Here is a 17,912-nt window from a genome sequence, read left to right as displayed (position 1 = left end):
CTTATCCTGTCTCAAAGAAACAGACCATGGATAAAATGTCTGTTTTTGCCACCTTGCTTAATTCTAAGGAAATCTACTGCATCAGTGTATGGATGTGTTCTGTGTGTAAGAGATTTTGATTTTGGTTGTTTGTAATGGTTTCAGGTAAATTTGTGTCTCTGGACAGCATCCTCAGGTCTGATGTGCTCAGGGAAGCATTGTTAACAGGGAGAAAATTGGTTTGAAACAACAGGAGATATTTGGGACGTAGCACTTAAATTTTCCATTCATCTGTAGTAAAATCCTTTTACTGTGCTCACCAGCAGCACTAATTCTGAGTATTAAATATCCATTGATGGACGCTGTTCTCATTTTCTTTGTGCTATGTTATGTATGGTCTTCATGACTCCAACTATTTACCTTGATTTTCCTGAGTAATACCATGTAAGCTTGATCTTGTACTCTTATTTAAGATTCTGCCAAATTAAAAAGATAATTTTAGTCCGCCCTGTTAGAGATTATAGCTGTTGCAGACACTATTTGAATATAAAATACTGCATTCATTTTGTTCATTTCTTAAAATTAGATAAACAGCCATTGGGAGTAGTTGGTGGTGCAGCTTTTAAAAGTTTCCTCAGACAACAGAGCAGACTAAAATGCATCCAAATCACTGATGAAAGGTGAAATTAAATTCTTGGAATATTCCTTTGGTATTTTCAGTTCATTCAAAGAGTTTGTACGTCTTTACTGGAACTTCTAAACCTAGCTAGAGAATTAATTATAGACTGTAGATAATTTTGACTTGTTTGGTTTAACATTAATTTACATTAAACTGTGTTTAGTAAATGCCAATTCTTTCTTGATTTATTTTTATAATTTAGAGAAAAATAATGTTGAGGGCGTTCCATGAGACACTGAAAAGTCATCATCTTTTCTCACATACAGTGCACTCTTGTAACAGAATGTGGTACCTCTAAGAGGAAAACCATTTTTAGGGAGTGAGGGATCTGTGGCAATTAGGAAATCCATGTTTTTGTACCATTTCCTTTCTGTAGGAGAGGAAACTGATTTCTTACCAATCTGAAATCTCTATACTGAAGATGAAAAAATAACTTCTGGATTTGGTAATACTGTGTCATTCTGCAGATGCTACAAGGGAGCTGGAAACACAGCAAGCACGTTGCTGTTAATGTGTTAAATATTAATTTAGCTTACTGGTAGTTTTAAAAGAGTAAGGGAAGAATCTGTTTTGCTCTTCTATAGTTTCCCTCTTCAGCTGTTCTTAAACCAGGGTAGGGAACAATTTAACAAAGTAAATGGCAATAGCTGAAGGTAGTAGTTAAACAAAAAACAAACATAAAAAACCTGTCATCTTTCTCTTAACTGTAAGCACAGTTATATTTACTAAGGTCACATTTGACAATATGAAGTTCACAATTTTGCCTTTGTTTCAGGAATCTGCAGTGTCTGCACTGAACGCATTGTGTAATGAATATTACATCAGTGAAAATGGAGAAGCTGATCCAGCTCTGCAGGGTAAGGACTCATATTTACAGCAGAGGTAGAAGATGCTGGGCTGTACCTAACTTACACTTGGAGGAACTGAGTAAAATGGGGGCGAAAGGAACATTAGGGATTTGATGTAGTAGTTTAGTGGGTAGGGATGGTGATAGGAGGATGGTTGGACTAGATGATCTTGTAGGTCCTTTCCAACCTAATGTACCTATGAACCTATGAACTGATTTTTAACTAATTTTACTATGTTATATGGAATAGGTATGTTAAGAATAACAGCATTTATGTTCTTGTATTAAACAAACAAACAAAACCTACAAAAAGCACAGAACAGCCAACCAACTCAACAGTGGGTCAAAAAAGACTGTGAGATTGGAGCGTCACGCTTCTGTAGAAGTTGAACAGAGAAGTCAGCTATGTTTCAAAATCAAGAGGAGAGGGAATGTATTGTAAGAATGTTCCAGAGGTGGTTGCACTTGTTTTGTTTCTGCTGTACTGTTACATGCCTATGAATCTTCATTTTTCACCAGATTCTAGGTGAGGTTTTCATCTAGCATGGGCCTGGAGGAATCACACAAGCCATGGTAGTCTAGAGATGTAATTGAAGTTTTAGACAAACTGTTCATTTTTCATTGTGTCTTAAGTTTGCCATATAGCTGAAATTTCAGTCTTCAGGTTGTGTTAATTGAAAGGAAGGCTGTGGCAGTGTTACTGTCTAAGATCATCTTGCTGTCTAAGCAAGCCCTGCATCTTCCTATGGCCTGAAGACTCCTACATGCCTCTTGTTTGGAAGGTTTTGAATGGTAGAAGTGCACATGTAAAGGTATTGCTAACCTCTGGACGGAGAACTGATTTCCTGATGTGAGGAACTAGTTGAGACCTGTTGAATTGCGTAGGGATTAAAAAAAAAGTCATGAGGTATGATTAAAGTGCAGTTTCTTATGGCAACTGATCTTTCTTCCTCTAGCAAATATTGCTCAATCATTTCAGTCTTAGATGTCAGTAAGCAATGGCACAATTAAGTAGTTTTCATGGGATCTTTGACTTTCTCATTTTCAAGATTAACAAGTGAATGTTTGGAAAGATGAGGGAGACTGCCTTTCTCCTTTTTTGAGTTGGAGCTGTGTTTATTACAGCTATCTTGGTTGTTCATAGAGGTCTCTTCTGGGGTTACCTTGTTTTCCTCTGCATTTCGCAGAGGACTTGAATATACTAGCTGAGAAATTGCACAAAGGAAGTGTTGGCTGTTAAGTCCATGGCAAAATCTACAGTAGAAATATGGATTCCTGACTTCTTTCACTCTTGCTCATGTTCTTCTTCATGTCACTTGACTTCATTGGTGAGCTGCCCTTTCCTTTGCACAGTTTAGTTTATTTCTGTTCCATTCCTCTGCACTGTATTTGCTGTGGTCATGTAGCAATTCAGAGAACCTGAGCACAGCACCCACTGTTCCCGACGGCCACTTCTTTTTGATATTTCTCCTTTAAAAGGACCCAACCTTTTTGTTTGTTTCTGCATAAAAAAAATGACAACATCTCATTGCTTAGGAATGAGCTGTGTGTGTTTGGATCGCCAGTCCAATTCAGACTTCTTGAAGAGAACAGTTGAGTAACAGGCCTTGATGAATCTATCAGAGACAGAAATTTCCTCACACAGAGTGTTTGTCTGATGACAGAAAATGATGACCTGTAAATACAAGAGAGATTGTTCCTCTGTCTTTGCACTGAAATTCATGCTTGGACTTATTCTGTACATTTTTATAAAATGCTATTTTTTTTTAAATTGAGAATTTTGTCCTTCTGTATGACTGGAGTTAGTGTGCCTAAAATTCTGACTTTATATTTGGAAAATAAACATTCATGCAACTGTGAATATCATCAAAAGAGGGGCGGCCAGTAGGGCAAGGGATGTGATTGTGCCCTTCTGCTCTGCTCTTGTGAGCCCCCACCTGCAGTGCTGTGTCCAGGCCTGGGTCCCCAGCACAAGAATGATGTGGAGCTGTTGGAGTGGGGCCAGGAGAGGGTCACAAGGATGGCCCAGGCCATGGATGGACCCTGGGCAGACTGAGACTGAGCTGGGATGGGGGGGCAGGGGGGGCGGAGGGGCTTAAGGGGCAGCCAACCCATGGCAGGATATGGAAATGGGATTCTTTAAGGTCCCTTCCAGTCCAAAGCATTCTATAGTCTTTTTTTATTTTTTTCTGTAGGAAATGTAAAATATTCTGTGTTCTAGATAACAAATTATAAAATTTTCTTGGCGCTGTGTTCGAAGGATGGCTTTCCATCCAGCCAAAGATGTAATGACAATGATGTAAAAGTTGCTTTGCAATTGTTTTTTTTTTCCTTTTTTAGATGAGCTGGTGACACAGTACATTTCAGAACTGCAAAACACAGAGCAGATGATTCGTTGTGGCTTTTCACTCGCCCTTGGAGCCCTCCCAAGGTTTCTGCTGAAGGGCAGGCTTCAACAGGTGAGACAAGAGGGCACAAGGTATTCTGAATGAAACCTGTGATCGTAATGAAATAAATAATAATGATCATAATTAAAGGTCTTTGAGAAACGGTTTTGGATTGTAATGTACAGTAACACCAGAAAATCATGAGTTTAACTTGCCATAGATTCTGGTAATTAAAGTTCAGTCCTGCTTTGGTGGTGTTAATGGAGAAAACAGGTCAAGTTGTCCCTTTGGTGTGGAACACTTGTCCCAGGGGAACACTGAGGCACATTGACAGGTCAAAGCTATCAACTGCTTGGTTCTCCTGTATGTAATTCACCTGTTTTCCTTCTATCTCTTAAGTGTAGGTCACTTATCGTAAATATTATACTGACTTGAAATACACCTTGTTTCTTTCAGGTTTTGGAAGGTCTGAGAAAAGTTACCTTAATTACCCCCAGAGACGTGAACTTTGTGGAATCCAGAAGAGATGCCCTAATAGCAATTGCAAAGTATGTTCAGACATACAGCACTCTGCTTCTCTGCTGAGATTTCGGTTTGGATGGTATTTTTTTGTTAACCTGAACACTGATAAGAAATCCTCAAATCTGCAGCAGTCTCAGAAACACTCTGCATACTGCATTTCTGTTTGTGGGAGTTATTACAAGTGCTTAGATGCTCTTACATCTAGTGAATTTTATTAAGCAACAGAACAAAGCTTTGATCTTATTGTTTCCCCTTGCTAATACTGTATTTTTTTCCCCTCTGTTTTCTCTTTTTAAAGTATTTGCCAGACAGTGGGTGTAAAGGGAGAAGGATCCCAGGAAGAATATATCTGTAAAGATAATGTTACTCAGATTTATGCTACCTTGCTCAGTTGTGTGACTGACTACACCACGGACAGCCGAGGAGATGTTGGAGGGTGGTAAGATGCATCACAATGAGAAACTTCAGCTTAGTGTGCTATGTCTAATTAAAAAATACTCTGAAAGCTTATTAGGAATAAATAGATAACTCCAAGCTTGTTGTGATTTGAGTTTGGAAATAACACTGGTAAAAGAAGTGTAGAAAGGGAAAGCTGTCCAGGAGTTGCTTGTCTCTTCACATCAAGTTGTGAAATTAGAGTTCAGCCTTGTTGTGTGGATGATGTTATTGAGTATTAGGAATGTATTTAGCTGTTAAAAGTACAGTGGTTTAAGCTGCGTTTTCTTGTTTGAAACAGTGCATTGACTCCTTGTTATTGAGCTCCTTTTACATTCATGTGGCTTTTTTTTGCCAGGAGAGGGAGCAGTTGCTTAATTTGTGAGTGACAAATTTTCAAGGATTTTCAAGAGAGTGGTTGCAAACCATGGCTGCATGTCTTAGGAAGGTTGCAGTGGGCATGAAGTTAGCTCGCCTTGCAGGCAGGCGTGGTAGAGTGCCTTCCCCCTCATCAGCTTGTTTCTGCGGCCAGAACAGTCTCAGTGATTTGCCTCCTTCCCCCTGCTGTGAGCAAAACAGCCCAGTCCTGGAGCAACCTTTAAGGTTTTCACTCAGTATTTACAAATGCACTGAAAAAGGGTAGAGTGAAAATGAGCACTCCTGTCAGCCTAAGTTACTGTTTGTGTGTTTGTAGTTTTATTTTTGATGTAATGGTGCTCTGCCCCTCAGTCTTCAGTACTGATTGTCTCATGACAGCAAGGTTTGGTGGGGAATGGAATACGTGGTGTAAATGAAAATTCAAAAGAAATTTAGGGAAGAAGGGAAACAACACAGGACAGGAAGTCAGAGAATAGTAGATGTGTTTGACATCTCAAACTTAGAAGAAGAAATGAGAATGCAAACTAGTAAGGATCAAGAACAGGTCATTCCAGTACGCGCAGGGGAGAGGAAGTATCTTGACATTCCTTATCCTCCTTTGTCAGCTGTCAGAAAGCAAGAAGGAGGTGAGTGGGTCTGTAGCTTAGAGTGTGTAATAACACACGAGTGACACAAGAGTAGCTTAAAGAAAATGTGAGGGCAAAGGTGTAGGGTGATGAGTCAGAGAAAGGAAGAGATACCGAGCTTTCTGCTTTCAAAATTAGGTGAGTTGCTGAAGCTGATAAGGAAGAAACTGCTTGAGTGCAATTAGTTACTCAAGTCAACTTTTGCATGCACCAGCTCACATAAGTTCCCTATTGCTGATCTTTTTGTCTGTGTCTTAATTTAAAAACAAAACGAAATTCTACAAAGTGGAAATTTTCAAAGAAATCCTAAGGAAATCAAATTTCCATTAAAATTCAAATGTGCTTTGAGCCCCACATTTTTTTAAACCTTCTTTGACAACGTCAGCCAAAATCAACAGTCCCAAAACATGTAAATTGAAGAGGGGAGGGGAAGCTTTTCTCATAGCAAACTAGAGCCTGCTGAATGCTTTTGTGGCCTCTTAGATATGCTTTCTCATTCTATTTCTTTTAAATTGTTGACTAAGATGGAAAGATATGGAGAGAATTGCCATTCTCTGGAGAGACCTTTTCTTTGGTGTGCAATTTTTGTCTTTCTTTAATGGAATCGTGGGAAAGTATAACCAACTGTACTTTCCATATGCAAACTTCACATTTATTTTGACAGATAGTTTGCTAGGACTTGTCCAATCTGTCTACAGGTGTTAGACATGAGTATCCAAAAGTCGGATACTGTATGAAAAAGGGAGAAAAACATCCTTTGATGAAAGATTGCCAAATTTGTATTAAATTACTTAGGAAAAAATGATGTAATTTATGTTTTTTTTACCATTATGACAAGTGTCTCACCCAGTTTTAGATTACGTAGGCAACTTTTTTTTCAGTTCATTTTGGAAATTTCACAGTAGACATGTGTACCCTTTTGTACATTTCTCTCTGCATATATATTTACTTACTACTGAGGACAGATGGATGTACTGCCTCTGGTCAGGAAGGTGGCCATGAAGCACACCTTAATGTTATTTAAGCTAATGTTTTTCATAGGAATAATTGTTATAGGATAGGGATTTGAGCCATTCTGAGTCACATTCTGTTGGAAGTACTAAACCTTAAGATTTGTAATAATGTGACAGTTTCAGAAGTGGTTTCAATATCTGCAAAGATGTTGATTAGCTTTTGTAGAAGAAGAGAATTTGAGGTAGACAAAAGACTTTATTGTAAAAATCTCCTTTTGCACACCAAATATTACTCATGGCTCTCAATTTTGGCCTCCTTAAAATAAAGGGTAAACCTGATGATGCCTGGCTGGAATGAAAACTAAGATGGTGAGGTTGAGGATCTGCCTGGGGGCTGGGATGGCTCTCGTACCCTCAGTGCAAATGTGGGCTTTGCTTTATGGAATGGGGATTTATGCCATATGCACTCCTCTTTCTCTCACATATGATAACTGCTCTCATAGATCAATGTTTTCAACGTTTTGTACCTGCTAGAATTTCTGCCAGTGTCTGTTCGACCTAACTGCTGCTGTATTTATTTAAGTACTGATGTAACTGCTCTAACTTATTCCTGTTTCAACAGGGTACGTGAAGCTGCAATGAAGAGTTTGATGAAAGTGACACTTCTGCTGGTTCAGAATGAAGCAGAGTTAATTAATGCCAACATGTATGCTACTTGTTCTCTTTTTGTCTTATCTCCTATAATTACATTCCAGTCCATACAAGAAAGTTTTGCTTATATATTGTATACTTACTCATGTATTGAGCATATGGAACCTTTGATAGAAATGCATGGATTTTACAGCATCTAGCTGCTGAGAATATTGAATCTCTGTTTAAGAGAGGTAAACCTCAGTGAGAGAAACTGGATGGCAGTCTCACCTTATATATATATCTAAGTATATATAACACAGTACATCAGCCTCTGTGCACATTGCCAGCATTATTCACTTAAATAGATAGCAAATTCATCCACTTACACAGAGCATTGCATCATTAATTTGGAATGTGGTGAAATGTGGAGATGAATTTGTTTTCATTTCTGTCATCTTTGCAGAATTATTAATAAGGAAATACAGGAAAAACAAAATATACACTGAGATCCAGATTTTTGATCTCATGAGAATTTGTTAGTGTTCCTAGTAGTGAAAGAAAGAATACTCACTGATTTTTAAGTACAGCTTGAGGTGAAGCAAGATAGATGATGCTTTATGGACAGAGCTTGCTCATGCTGGCTGAGCAGCTACATGATTTCTAATGGAGACACTGAAAAACAAGTGAATGACTGTTAGTTGGAGAATCAGATGCTTGGAAGGAAAACATTGGGTTCTGTAGGAATACAGTGTTCAACCAATGCCTGTTGTACAGGGGCTTTCTCTTGTTGGACTTCTGCAGAAATTATTCGTATGAAACCTAAAGAATTCCTTCCTGGTTGATCAAAAGAGAAATAATTACATTTGCTTGGTGTTGTAGGTCGTGCTGTAGCTAAGAGTTCTACCTCTTTGTGCTTAGTTTTCCTTTTGAAAGCATAAAGGGCCTTGTAGAACGTGATTTCTTAGCTGAGAGTTTAATTACGGATGCAAGATAATTGGAATATAGTTAAATAACTAACCAGAGCTGAATCCTCCTTTGGGATGTGTAATCTGGGAATAGACCTCATCCACTGGTGTGTTCGCAGTTTTCTACTTGAAAATGTGCTTTTCCCAAGTTCTAAGATCCTGTTCTATTTCCATCTGAAATGTAGTTCATCTAATCAAAAAAGCAGTGTTGTATATTCTCAGGTGAAAGGTGATATGTGAATATCAAATGCTGTGTAACGTTAGAGTCATGGCATTTTTTGATTGATAAATGGGAAACAAATCTCTAAAGATGCTTTCACCATCTTGATTTCGTAAATCACCTGTGTATTCATCACGAAGTGTTAAACCAGACTTCTTTCACATTAGTATGATTTTGATATTGGTGCAATCTTTTAAAATTTAAATGCATTATATATGAGGAATTATTCTCTCACTGTCTGTTTCTTTCATAGCTGCAAACAGATCATGTGCTGGTTGGCCCAACAGTCAGCTGAAAAAATTGACAAATTTCGAGCTCATGCAGGGTCTGTGTTCCTTACTCTTTTACATTTTGACAATCCTCCGGTTCCACACATACCCCATCGAGAAGAACTAGAGAGGATATTTCCAAGGTAATAGATGGAAGAAGCTTTTCTAAACCAATGGAGATGAAATGTATATTTTATTGAGGAATATTTGGTGCTGGTTGTCAAAATTTCATTGAATTGTTCATTGAATATACGTAAACATACAAAACAGACCCCCAAAAAAGAACTTATGGCATGAGTGTGTGAAAACCATGAGTTCATAAGGAGAGAGGGCTTTTATGGTATGCTTGCTTAAGTATGGTATGCTTGAACCCACTGGCCAGTTTCATAGTAGACTGGGGACTGTAGAGGTCATGTCTGCAGGAGATAGAACAGTGGGATAGTTGGGTTGGAAGGAACATTCACAGATCAAGTCCAACTGTCTGAGCACTTCAGAGCTTACCAAAAATGAAAGCATATTATGAAGGGCATTATCTAAATGCCTCTTAAACACTGGAAGAAAGAGTACTTGTTTTCCTGGCATAGAGAAAAATGCTTTGGAAGAGGAAACTGTTGTTCAAATCCTTTATCTGAATCAGTACACAGAGAGCTGAACACTGCTTCACTTTACTGGTGGTGCCTATAGTTTTGCTGTGCATTTCCTCATATGATTAAGAACAATGATTCGTTTGGGGGTTTTAGGCAATTCAGAGACTTCCTTACTGATGTGGCTTGAGGGTGAGCAGCTGTCGTAGGACTGTATGGGGATGGAAGTACGCACAGACAAGTTGTTTTTCCTTTTCTCTATCCCCAGGTCAGAGGCAGAAACTCTAAACTGGAATGCTGCATCAGAAGCTTTCCCTCGGATCACCCAGCTTTTAGGTTTGCCTGTGTACCAATACTATGTGCTTTTGGGTCTCTCAGTGTCTGTTGGTGGATTAACAGAGACAACGGTAAGAAAGTAGTGTGGCTTTCCTGTTTGATAGGAGGATGTATTTACTTAATGCCTGGTTTTAACCCTTGTTAAAAATGTCCTTAAAAAGAAAAGGATATCAATTATTTGTTGTCAGTACGTGTTTACTGTATGTTTAGAAGATTCACAGGTTTTGCTTTGATTCCTTAAGAAGTACCAAAGAGACAGCAAGAAGCACGTTACAAAGAACTATCATTCAAATGTTGATCTGGACCCTCTGAGTTTTGCAGTCTCTGTTTCATTCTTCTGAGTTCAGACTTCACCCTTATCAGTGGTTTTGGCAGTCCGTTGTGCTGCCACAATCTTCAAGACTTTACCATTGAAGTTATCCTTCTGTCCTCCTACAGTTTGTGTTATTTTCAGAATTACTTATTTCGGAGTGTTTGGCCTGAAGCATTCTTGTTACTTGGTTTAGCTAAAAATATAGTGCATATGAAAACAATACACTGCAGTAGGGACACAATTCAGTGCACTCTGCAGAGAAGCACCAACCAGCAGGAGAGTATTTTGGTCTCAGTTAAACCTTTAAACTGCAGCAGTCCTCTAAGAGCTGATGGTGGTCTAAAGCATGAGTCAGTACACTGTCAGTGTTTACATGTTTCTAAATAAAAGTGCTGTCTGTAATTAAGGACACTGGAAGAATGGTAGGTGTCAGGAAATGCAGTTTTTGTTGAGAGAGAGCAGCTCCTGCTGCTCACAGAAGGAAGGAGGTGGTGGTGGTGCTGTCTCCTGTGGCTGCCACTTCTCAGGCTTCCCATGACTTGTTTGGAATACGTCCCAGTGATGGGATTTGCCTGGTGCCATAGGTTTTGAATTTGTGATCCAAAGATTTCCATATCCCCGGGGGTTTCATGTAGCTGAGGATCCGCTGTCTGCATCACATATTCAGGGCAATTTTGACAATTTTAACGTTTCCAAAATGCCAACTAATTAGATAGAAACTGCTATTTTTGAAACTTTGGAAACATATGTTTATTGGTTGGTGACAATAATTAGTGGATAGACAGTGTAACTCTGAGCAGATTTTTATAATAGCAGACATGCTCGTGAAATTCAGCTTGCAGTCAAACAGCTAATTACGGGAGGCTCCACCAAAACCAAAGTTGTTCTTGTAAGCATAAAAGGGGAGGAAAGTGGTGGAGGAACAGACACTCTGACTACTGCCACGGTCGGGTGAAAATTCGTATTCCACACTGTATCTTTCTTCTGTCTTTTCCTTTTTTTAAGTTCTGCTTGTGCTTGGTTTTGCGTGTGAGCGCTCGGTGCTGGTTGCTGCCCTGCCTGCCCTCCACCATGTGTTTAAGGGAAATCCTCTGTACTTGTTTCAGAATTAGGATTTTGAAATGTTAACTCTGTGTGACCCTGTGCTTGTCGTTAGCACTAAGGGCTCGTTCCGGTTACAATATTCTCAGGGGGTTTGGCTCTGGAAAGAGAGTGACCTCATTCTATTTTCAGCCAAATAGAAGTGCAGGAGAGGCTAGAAGTGAATATGCTGTTCACACAAGGGATTAAACAGTGTGCGGTGTTCTACGTTTAATACTTAAAATGTATAAATTAGAACTGATGACTCTCGTAACGACTTATGTTTGAAACAATTCCATAAAAGCCTGCAGTGATCTGTGCTGATTATCCAGAGACTCATTTAAAACAGAAGTTGTCGATTTTAAGAGCTGTTCCTATTAAGTCCATATGAAAGAAGCACTTTTAAAAATCTTAGGTTAAAGAAAAGGATTATTCAGACATGTGTTGTGTGGTATTGTGTGTTCTGCCATCACTTCTTTCTTCCCTCTCTCACTTAAGAAAATTATGTACACAAATACATGCATGGGTATATGAGTTAGAAAGTTCAGCTTGCTTGCATGCTGCACGACCAAATGCTTTTCTGCTTCACTTTGCCTTCAAGTCTTCTCAAGGTGTTAGTGGAAGAAAGGCTGCACTGCAATGCAATTCTTCCCATAGTTAAGAATTGCTCAGCGGTGCATTTAGTGAGAGCAGTTTTTAGTTTGCTTTCAGAGGCATTTCTGAAATGTGCAGCATGGAGAGTCCCAGAGCCATTCAGAGCGGTTGCTGAAAGCATTCCTGCTTTGAGCATCTGAAGTGAGGTGAAAAAAACAGAAGGCATCATTCCCTTTGGCATTCAGCATCGCTGCTGTGGGCACTGTCTCTGTGCAAAAGCATCCTCCAGCTGTGTATGTGGCCCTGCAGTGATGTGTGTTGTTTACAGCTCCCAGGACACGAGGATACGAACGGAGCAGTGGTGATCTCCCTGCAGGTCACACTGTCGTTTCAGGGGCTGGGGTATAATTCTGTGATCACTGAACCACGCTACATGCAAAATTTTGTCTGGTGATTCTCCACCCCCATAGAGACCAGTGAACATTTCTGCTTTGGGGTATGGTTTGGAGAAGACATTATTAGACTTTGAACAGATATCGTAGTTGTTACAAATGAAAATATTGTGACAGTTGTAGATATGAGAAGTGAGAATGTCATCCAGTTCTGAACCACGTGGTGACAGTGACTGATGGTGTGTGGATCAAAGCATATTTTGTTTGAACAAACAGCCTGCAAGTGCCATTTTCCTAAATGTATTTTGCTGGAGAGCTGTCATTCAGGATTCATTTCTGGCATCCTTTTTTACAAAGAAGGAAAGAGTGTGAATTATTACACCCCTGCTTTTCTTAAAATATCCCAGACTTGAATCTTAGTTATTGCCCTCCAAAGATGTGATGAATTATGAGGAGTGTTCTGAGCAGAGCGAAGGAGACACGGTTTCACTTGTGCTAAAATCTGAGTGATGTGCAGTGTTGCTTTTGTTACTGTGAAACCAGGCTGGCTGCTGCCACTCCAGTGCTGTAAATTTGTCAGGATTAGGAATGATCCCAAACCAGTGCTCCTGAGCACTGACATGGTGCCATGCACCCGTGTTACAGGAAGGTTTGCATGTCCTCTGTAGGTCTGTCTCTGTTTCAGTGCTTCTTTGAAAGCTGGAGCATTTTGCAGTCACAGAAACACACTGGTTTTGTGGAAGCTCTTCCCATAGTTACTGTGAGTTCAGTGCAGAAGACTGAATGCTTTCCAGTGCTGCTGTTCCCCCTCCAAAAGCCATGCTTTTGACTTCTGTGCTGATCCTTTCTTCCTTCCTTACCTTCTGGAGTTGTTGAGTATTTCAGTTATGGTACTGGATGCCTGTTGAGGTACCAAAGGTTCATAGGTTCATAAGGTTGGAAAGGACCTACAAGATCATCTAGTCCAACCATCCTCCTATCACTATCCCTACCCAACTACTAAATCAAATCCCTTAGCACCTCATCTAAACCAAAGGTCTCTAAGGAGACTCTGCTTGGGTACAAGATCCAGTGTGAGTGTCCAGAACATCTTCAGTATCTTCCTTTCTTATCATGCCCCACAGACAGCTTTATCAGGTCTGGCTAATATAGGAATGCAAGGAATCGCAGCCCTTCAGGGATCAGGCTCCCATAGAGCTGACAGGTAGCTGAGCTTGCCATGCTCAGCTGCAAGTCAAATGCCTGAGCCAGTTTCCTTTGAACAAATTCACCCAGTTGTTGCCTCAAGCCTATCCTCAGAAGTACTGTACTTCAATTTTACAGCAGGCTGATTGGACAATGTTTTCATGACAGTTTGTTTAGACACCTTATTTATCCTGAGCTGTATGTGCTTCTTGCCTTGCTGTAACTGCACTTCTTAAGGAGCTTGCTCATACTTTTCCCCTGGTTCCAGCATTAAAATCACAGATTCACAGAACTGTAGGGGTTAGAAGGGACCTCCAGAGATCGAGTCTAACCCCCCTGCAAAGCAGCTCCCAGCCCAGGTTGCACAGGTGGGTCCTGAACGACTCCAGAGAAGGAGACCTCACCACCTTTAGATATTAAAAAAAAAATATATATATATATATATATAAGAAAAAGATATTTACAGACGTGGATTAGATCCCTTCTAAGTCTTCTTTTCTCAAAGCTGAACAGCCCCAGGTCTCTCAGCCTCTCCTCATGCAGGAGATGTTCCACGCCCTTCATCATCTTTGTAGCCCTCCACTGCACTCTTACCAGGTGATCCCTGTCTTTTTTGTACCGGGGAAAAAAAAACAAAACAAGACAGGGTTTTACCATCAAACGAACAGTCCCTTTGAACACTGTTCACTTTACCATCCATTCGCCTGCGCGAACGTCCTGTTGGCTGAAGTGATGGTGGAGTTGGGCCTTGGCAAACCCTGTTCTGCTGTGTTTCATAAGAAAAAGGTCATTCTCAGTGCTCCACTTGAGTTCCTGCCCAAAGCTGTGAGTTCCAGCCCGTTAACCTCCTCATGTCCTTCCCCAGTCCTCGTGCAGCAGCTCCAGCTAAAGGTACATCTCAGGTGTTTGACACAGTGCGTTGTGTTGTGCTGATGAGGAGGAGCTCTGGAGGTGTTCTCTGTAATCCCCATGTGCTGTTACGGTGGTGGCTCAGGGGCTCTTTGGGGGCTGTCTGCATTAAAAAATAAGCATTCATCTGAGGAAGAAGTGGGGATGTAATTTGTTAAAAAAGTATTTCTACGTTGTGTTAAGGTTTCTATGGTTCTCACTGTCTGAAAAACGTCCTGGTTTTAACTCTGCTGAGCAGCAGTGTTCTGTCCACACCTTCACTTCACGGTGGCTTGGTGCCTGGCAGAGCAGGCTGCCTTCCTCCTGCAGTTCTTCTGGTTACAGTGCTGTCTCAGTTCTGCACAACCTCCAAGCAGTCCACACATAGGTGTGCTCTTTTGTACAGAGCAAACTGCTGAAGTAGCATCCTGTGCAATGCCCCAGGAGGAATAAACTGCCCTGAAGTTTAATTGCACATGGTCCAAAGGGACTGTGCACAGCTGAACCTTAACACCAGCAATGATGTGTCCTCCTGCTGTGCTCTGAACCAGCTGATTCCCATCTGAAGTTAAACCAGGTGTCCTTATTTCTGAGCTGGCTTTAATTTTTAACTGAGTTTACTGCTGGAAAACACTGCGTATCGAGAGCCTGCTGTGTTTTCAGTCACATCAGCTTGTTCAATAAATATTACCCCTCAAACTTCTTGTGCAGTCTTAACTTCCAGAACCATAACTCCAACATGATTTGAAGTGCAGCAGGATAATGATGGTGCTATAGGGCTGTTTTCTTTGGAAAGATAGAAAATAAGGAATCTTTAATGTGGTCTTTTTTGCTTCAATGGCCAAACTTAAAAAGGATTAAAAATACCCCACTTTGAACAAGGATTAATGAAAGCAAAATGTAATCTTCCTGTCAGAGGTTGGTGCAGCATCGCTGTGCTCAGCTGCTGTCAGAAGAGCAGCGCAGTGCAGTGCAGTGCAGCAGGTCACTCCCTGAGCCTCCCACTGAGCTCTGTTCTGCTGCAGCTCAGGTACTCTGCCCAGAGCCTTTTTGACTACATGAAGAAAATCCAGAACGATTCCAGTGCCATGGAGGGCTTCTGTGAGACACTGCTGAAGGTCTTCGAGGACAACCTGCGCAACGACCGGTAACTGCTTTGTGGAACTTGAGCCGTTTGAGTTCAGATGCACAGGACAACTTTTTCACTGTGCCTGAACTGTGTCAGCCTGCTTCAGTATCCTCATTTGGTACAGTGCACTGCTGCTAAAGCTGCTAGCAAGGAAGTGTTGGTGGAACACTTCATTTTATCGTAGTTCAGTGTGGAGCAGTGTTTCAGCAGCTTTCTGTAGCGCAGTGTTGGGGATTATACGCTGCTGCATGCTGTGCTGTGTGTGCAGTGGTTTCCACATAACACAGCAAATATAATCGTGATGTGAATATTCCTTATGGGTGATTCTTCCTGGAAGTTTCTTTCTCTGAGCCTTATGTACCAAACCAGCAGTGCAACTGTGGACAGAATTTTAGATTGTATTTGGTAGTAATTTTGTTCTTGCACCTGTTGAAACAGAATCCATGGCTGCAGATTTTTCCACCTGGCACATTATTTACTAAGAAGGCTTTGTGACTTCTCATACACTTTGTGCAGTATGTTTAGATACTAGAAAATGTATTTATTTCTTCTCCTACTTTTAGCTGTGCTCTCAGGACGCTGCTGGATTAAACCAGGCGTTTGTTAATGAGGTTTTTTCCTTTTGGCTGCAGCACCGTGTCCTCCTCTCAGCCAAGGAGGGTGATTCAGCCAACACACAGAAGTTACCAAGCAACCCTCCTCAGTGCAGATTAGAGTTCTAATTTAAATATATGTAGGTAGATAGATAGGAAGTCTCTTTGTTTGCTTCTAATTAAAAATAGTGTACATCTGTGTGCCAAGAAGTTTATTTACATTGGTAAATTCTTCTCTTTCCTCAGGGTGTCTGTACCACTCCTGACGATGCTGGACCAAATGCTGGCAAATGGCTGCTTTGAAATATTTACCATGCAGGGGAAGTAAGTCGCTGCAAGTCTTTTTTGTTTACTCTTCACTGTGCAATGGCTCTCTTAAATCTTATGCTGATGCTGCTGTGAGTGCATAGGAGTCTTAACGTCGTTGTGGATATATGGCTGTAATGCTTTAATGGCAGCTGTGATAGCCTCAGAAGGGTCTTACTGAAACCTGTGTCTCCTACCAGTGTAGAAGTTCGTTACTGATTCATTGTTTAATGACCAGTGTGTTAATCAGATTCACTTTGCTTGTTTCACCTGGCTGGCTTGAGCCACATCAGATCCCTTCGCCAGCCTCCTAGATAGCAGTGTTTGGTAGTGCACTCTCACTGTGCTGGAGCCTCTAGCAGTGGCAGAATCCCGCTGTGCTCCAGCAGAACAGCATGCTCGCTGGATACTGCCTCCAAAACCTTTACTGCTTCTGTTACTGTACCTCCAAAGAAGTTAACTAAGATTCTAATAGGAAAAATAAGAAAGTTGTGTCCCAGCTTTTCCACACAGTGTTCTGCTTCTGGAGAGTATTTACATGAGGAATGGGTACATGTGAGTAAGATACTGTTTTTTTGCAGGAGGTTAAGAGAATGATTTTAATTTCAGTAATATTAAAATGGATTCCACAAACTCTCCTGAGCAGCATCTTGGCACATCTGCAGGTATATGTGCAGAACTATGCAATGTGTATGCTCCCCCATAGGTAATGGATTTGGATCTGATGATTGAAGACTTGCTCACAGCAGATCCGTTTGAAATAATTTTATCACTTTGAAAGTCTTAAATGAATCTAGTCTTGTTTTCAACAGTGTATCTGTCTTAATTCTGTCAGTATCTTTTTGAGGAAGAATTTACAATTCATCAAACATTCAGAGACAGAATGAGTGTTACAGTTGGGTTTGGTAACCATGCCATGATCTGGAGCGTGCAGGTCGTGGTGCTCTGCTGGGGAGGACAGAGGGTTGTGGTGTAAATCCCATCTCTGTGTCCCACGTGGGTCATGAACAGAAACGCGTGGTAAGATTACTGTGTAGCCATCTGTGTAAGTGACACTCTGGCTCAGTCCTGTGGTGCCATTGTAATGCTTTGTTAAAAAGGTTTGAAACTGAATGCAGGAGGATTCCTGGGGGTGGGAGAGGTTTTGAAGTTGATCCAAATGAATTTGATTCCAGTTGGATGATGAAACCCAAAAAGAAAAGTAAAAAATTATTTACTACAGCCCAGTACATCATTCTGATGGAAAGGGAATGAATGTTGGAATGGAGGGCGTGAATTGCAGGAGCTAATTACCATATGAAAGGTCCTCCCCAAGGAAATTTGGAGATAGAAAGATTTAGAGAATTTAGTTCCTGCATGTGACAGTTCTGTGGTGGTGGTTTACCTTGTGGCCAGAGGCTGCAGTCATGAACTGTGTGCCCTTCACTGAGAGCCAGGTGAGCCTGCAGTGCTGGGCTTTGCCCGTGTGCATTTAGTTGGGTCCAGAACTGCATTTAGGACAACGTCTGCATTTTCCTACTCAGGCGTATGCCATTTGGCTGCAGTTAAGGGGTGGAGAAATGTGGATGCTGGCTCTGAGGCCTGTGCTGTTGGCTGACACCTTCTTTTTGCATAGAACA

At 40.9% G+C, this 17,912-nt stretch overlaps 1 protein-coding gene across 2 annotated transcripts in view; it reads left to right on the top strand.

The window, feature by feature from the left end:
• Positions 1-17,912, top strand: part of TBCD (tubulin folding cofactor D) — a 106,305-nt gene that overhangs the window by 78,480 nt on the left and 9,913 nt on the right. The window contains exons 26-34 of one of the 2 annotated variants that reach the window (XM_065735158.1): positions 1,434-1,515; positions 3,846-3,964; positions 4,349-4,440; positions 4,713-4,853; positions 7,429-7,512; positions 8,878-9,036; positions 9,746-9,884; positions 15,291-15,412; positions 16,234-16,311. In XM_065735158.1, coding sequence (XP_065591230.1) covers positions 1,434-1,515; positions 3,846-3,964; positions 4,349-4,440; positions 4,713-4,853; positions 7,429-7,512; positions 8,878-9,036; positions 9,746-9,884; positions 15,291-15,412; positions 16,234-16,311 — 1,016 coding nt within the window. Of the gene's footprint in view, positions 1-1,433; positions 1,516-3,845; positions 3,965-4,348; positions 4,441-4,712; positions 4,854-7,428; positions 7,513-8,877; positions 9,037-9,745; positions 9,885-14,671; positions 15,235-15,290; positions 15,413-16,233; positions 16,312-17,912 lie in introns of those variants that run through there. The other variant, XM_065735159.1, reaches the window with a different exon arrangement.

The sequence above is a fragment of the Cyrtonyx montezumae genome, unplaced genomic scaffold, assembly GCF_038088225.1.
Source record: "Cyrtonyx montezumae isolate F1298 unplaced genomic scaffold, pur_monq_1.0 scaffold_19, whole genome shotgun sequence".
In the NCBI taxonomy this organism is placed as follows: Eukaryota; Metazoa; Chordata; class Aves; order Galliformes; family Odontophoridae; genus Cyrtonyx; species Cyrtonyx montezumae.
This window is presented reverse-complemented; position numbering and strand designations above follow the sequence as displayed.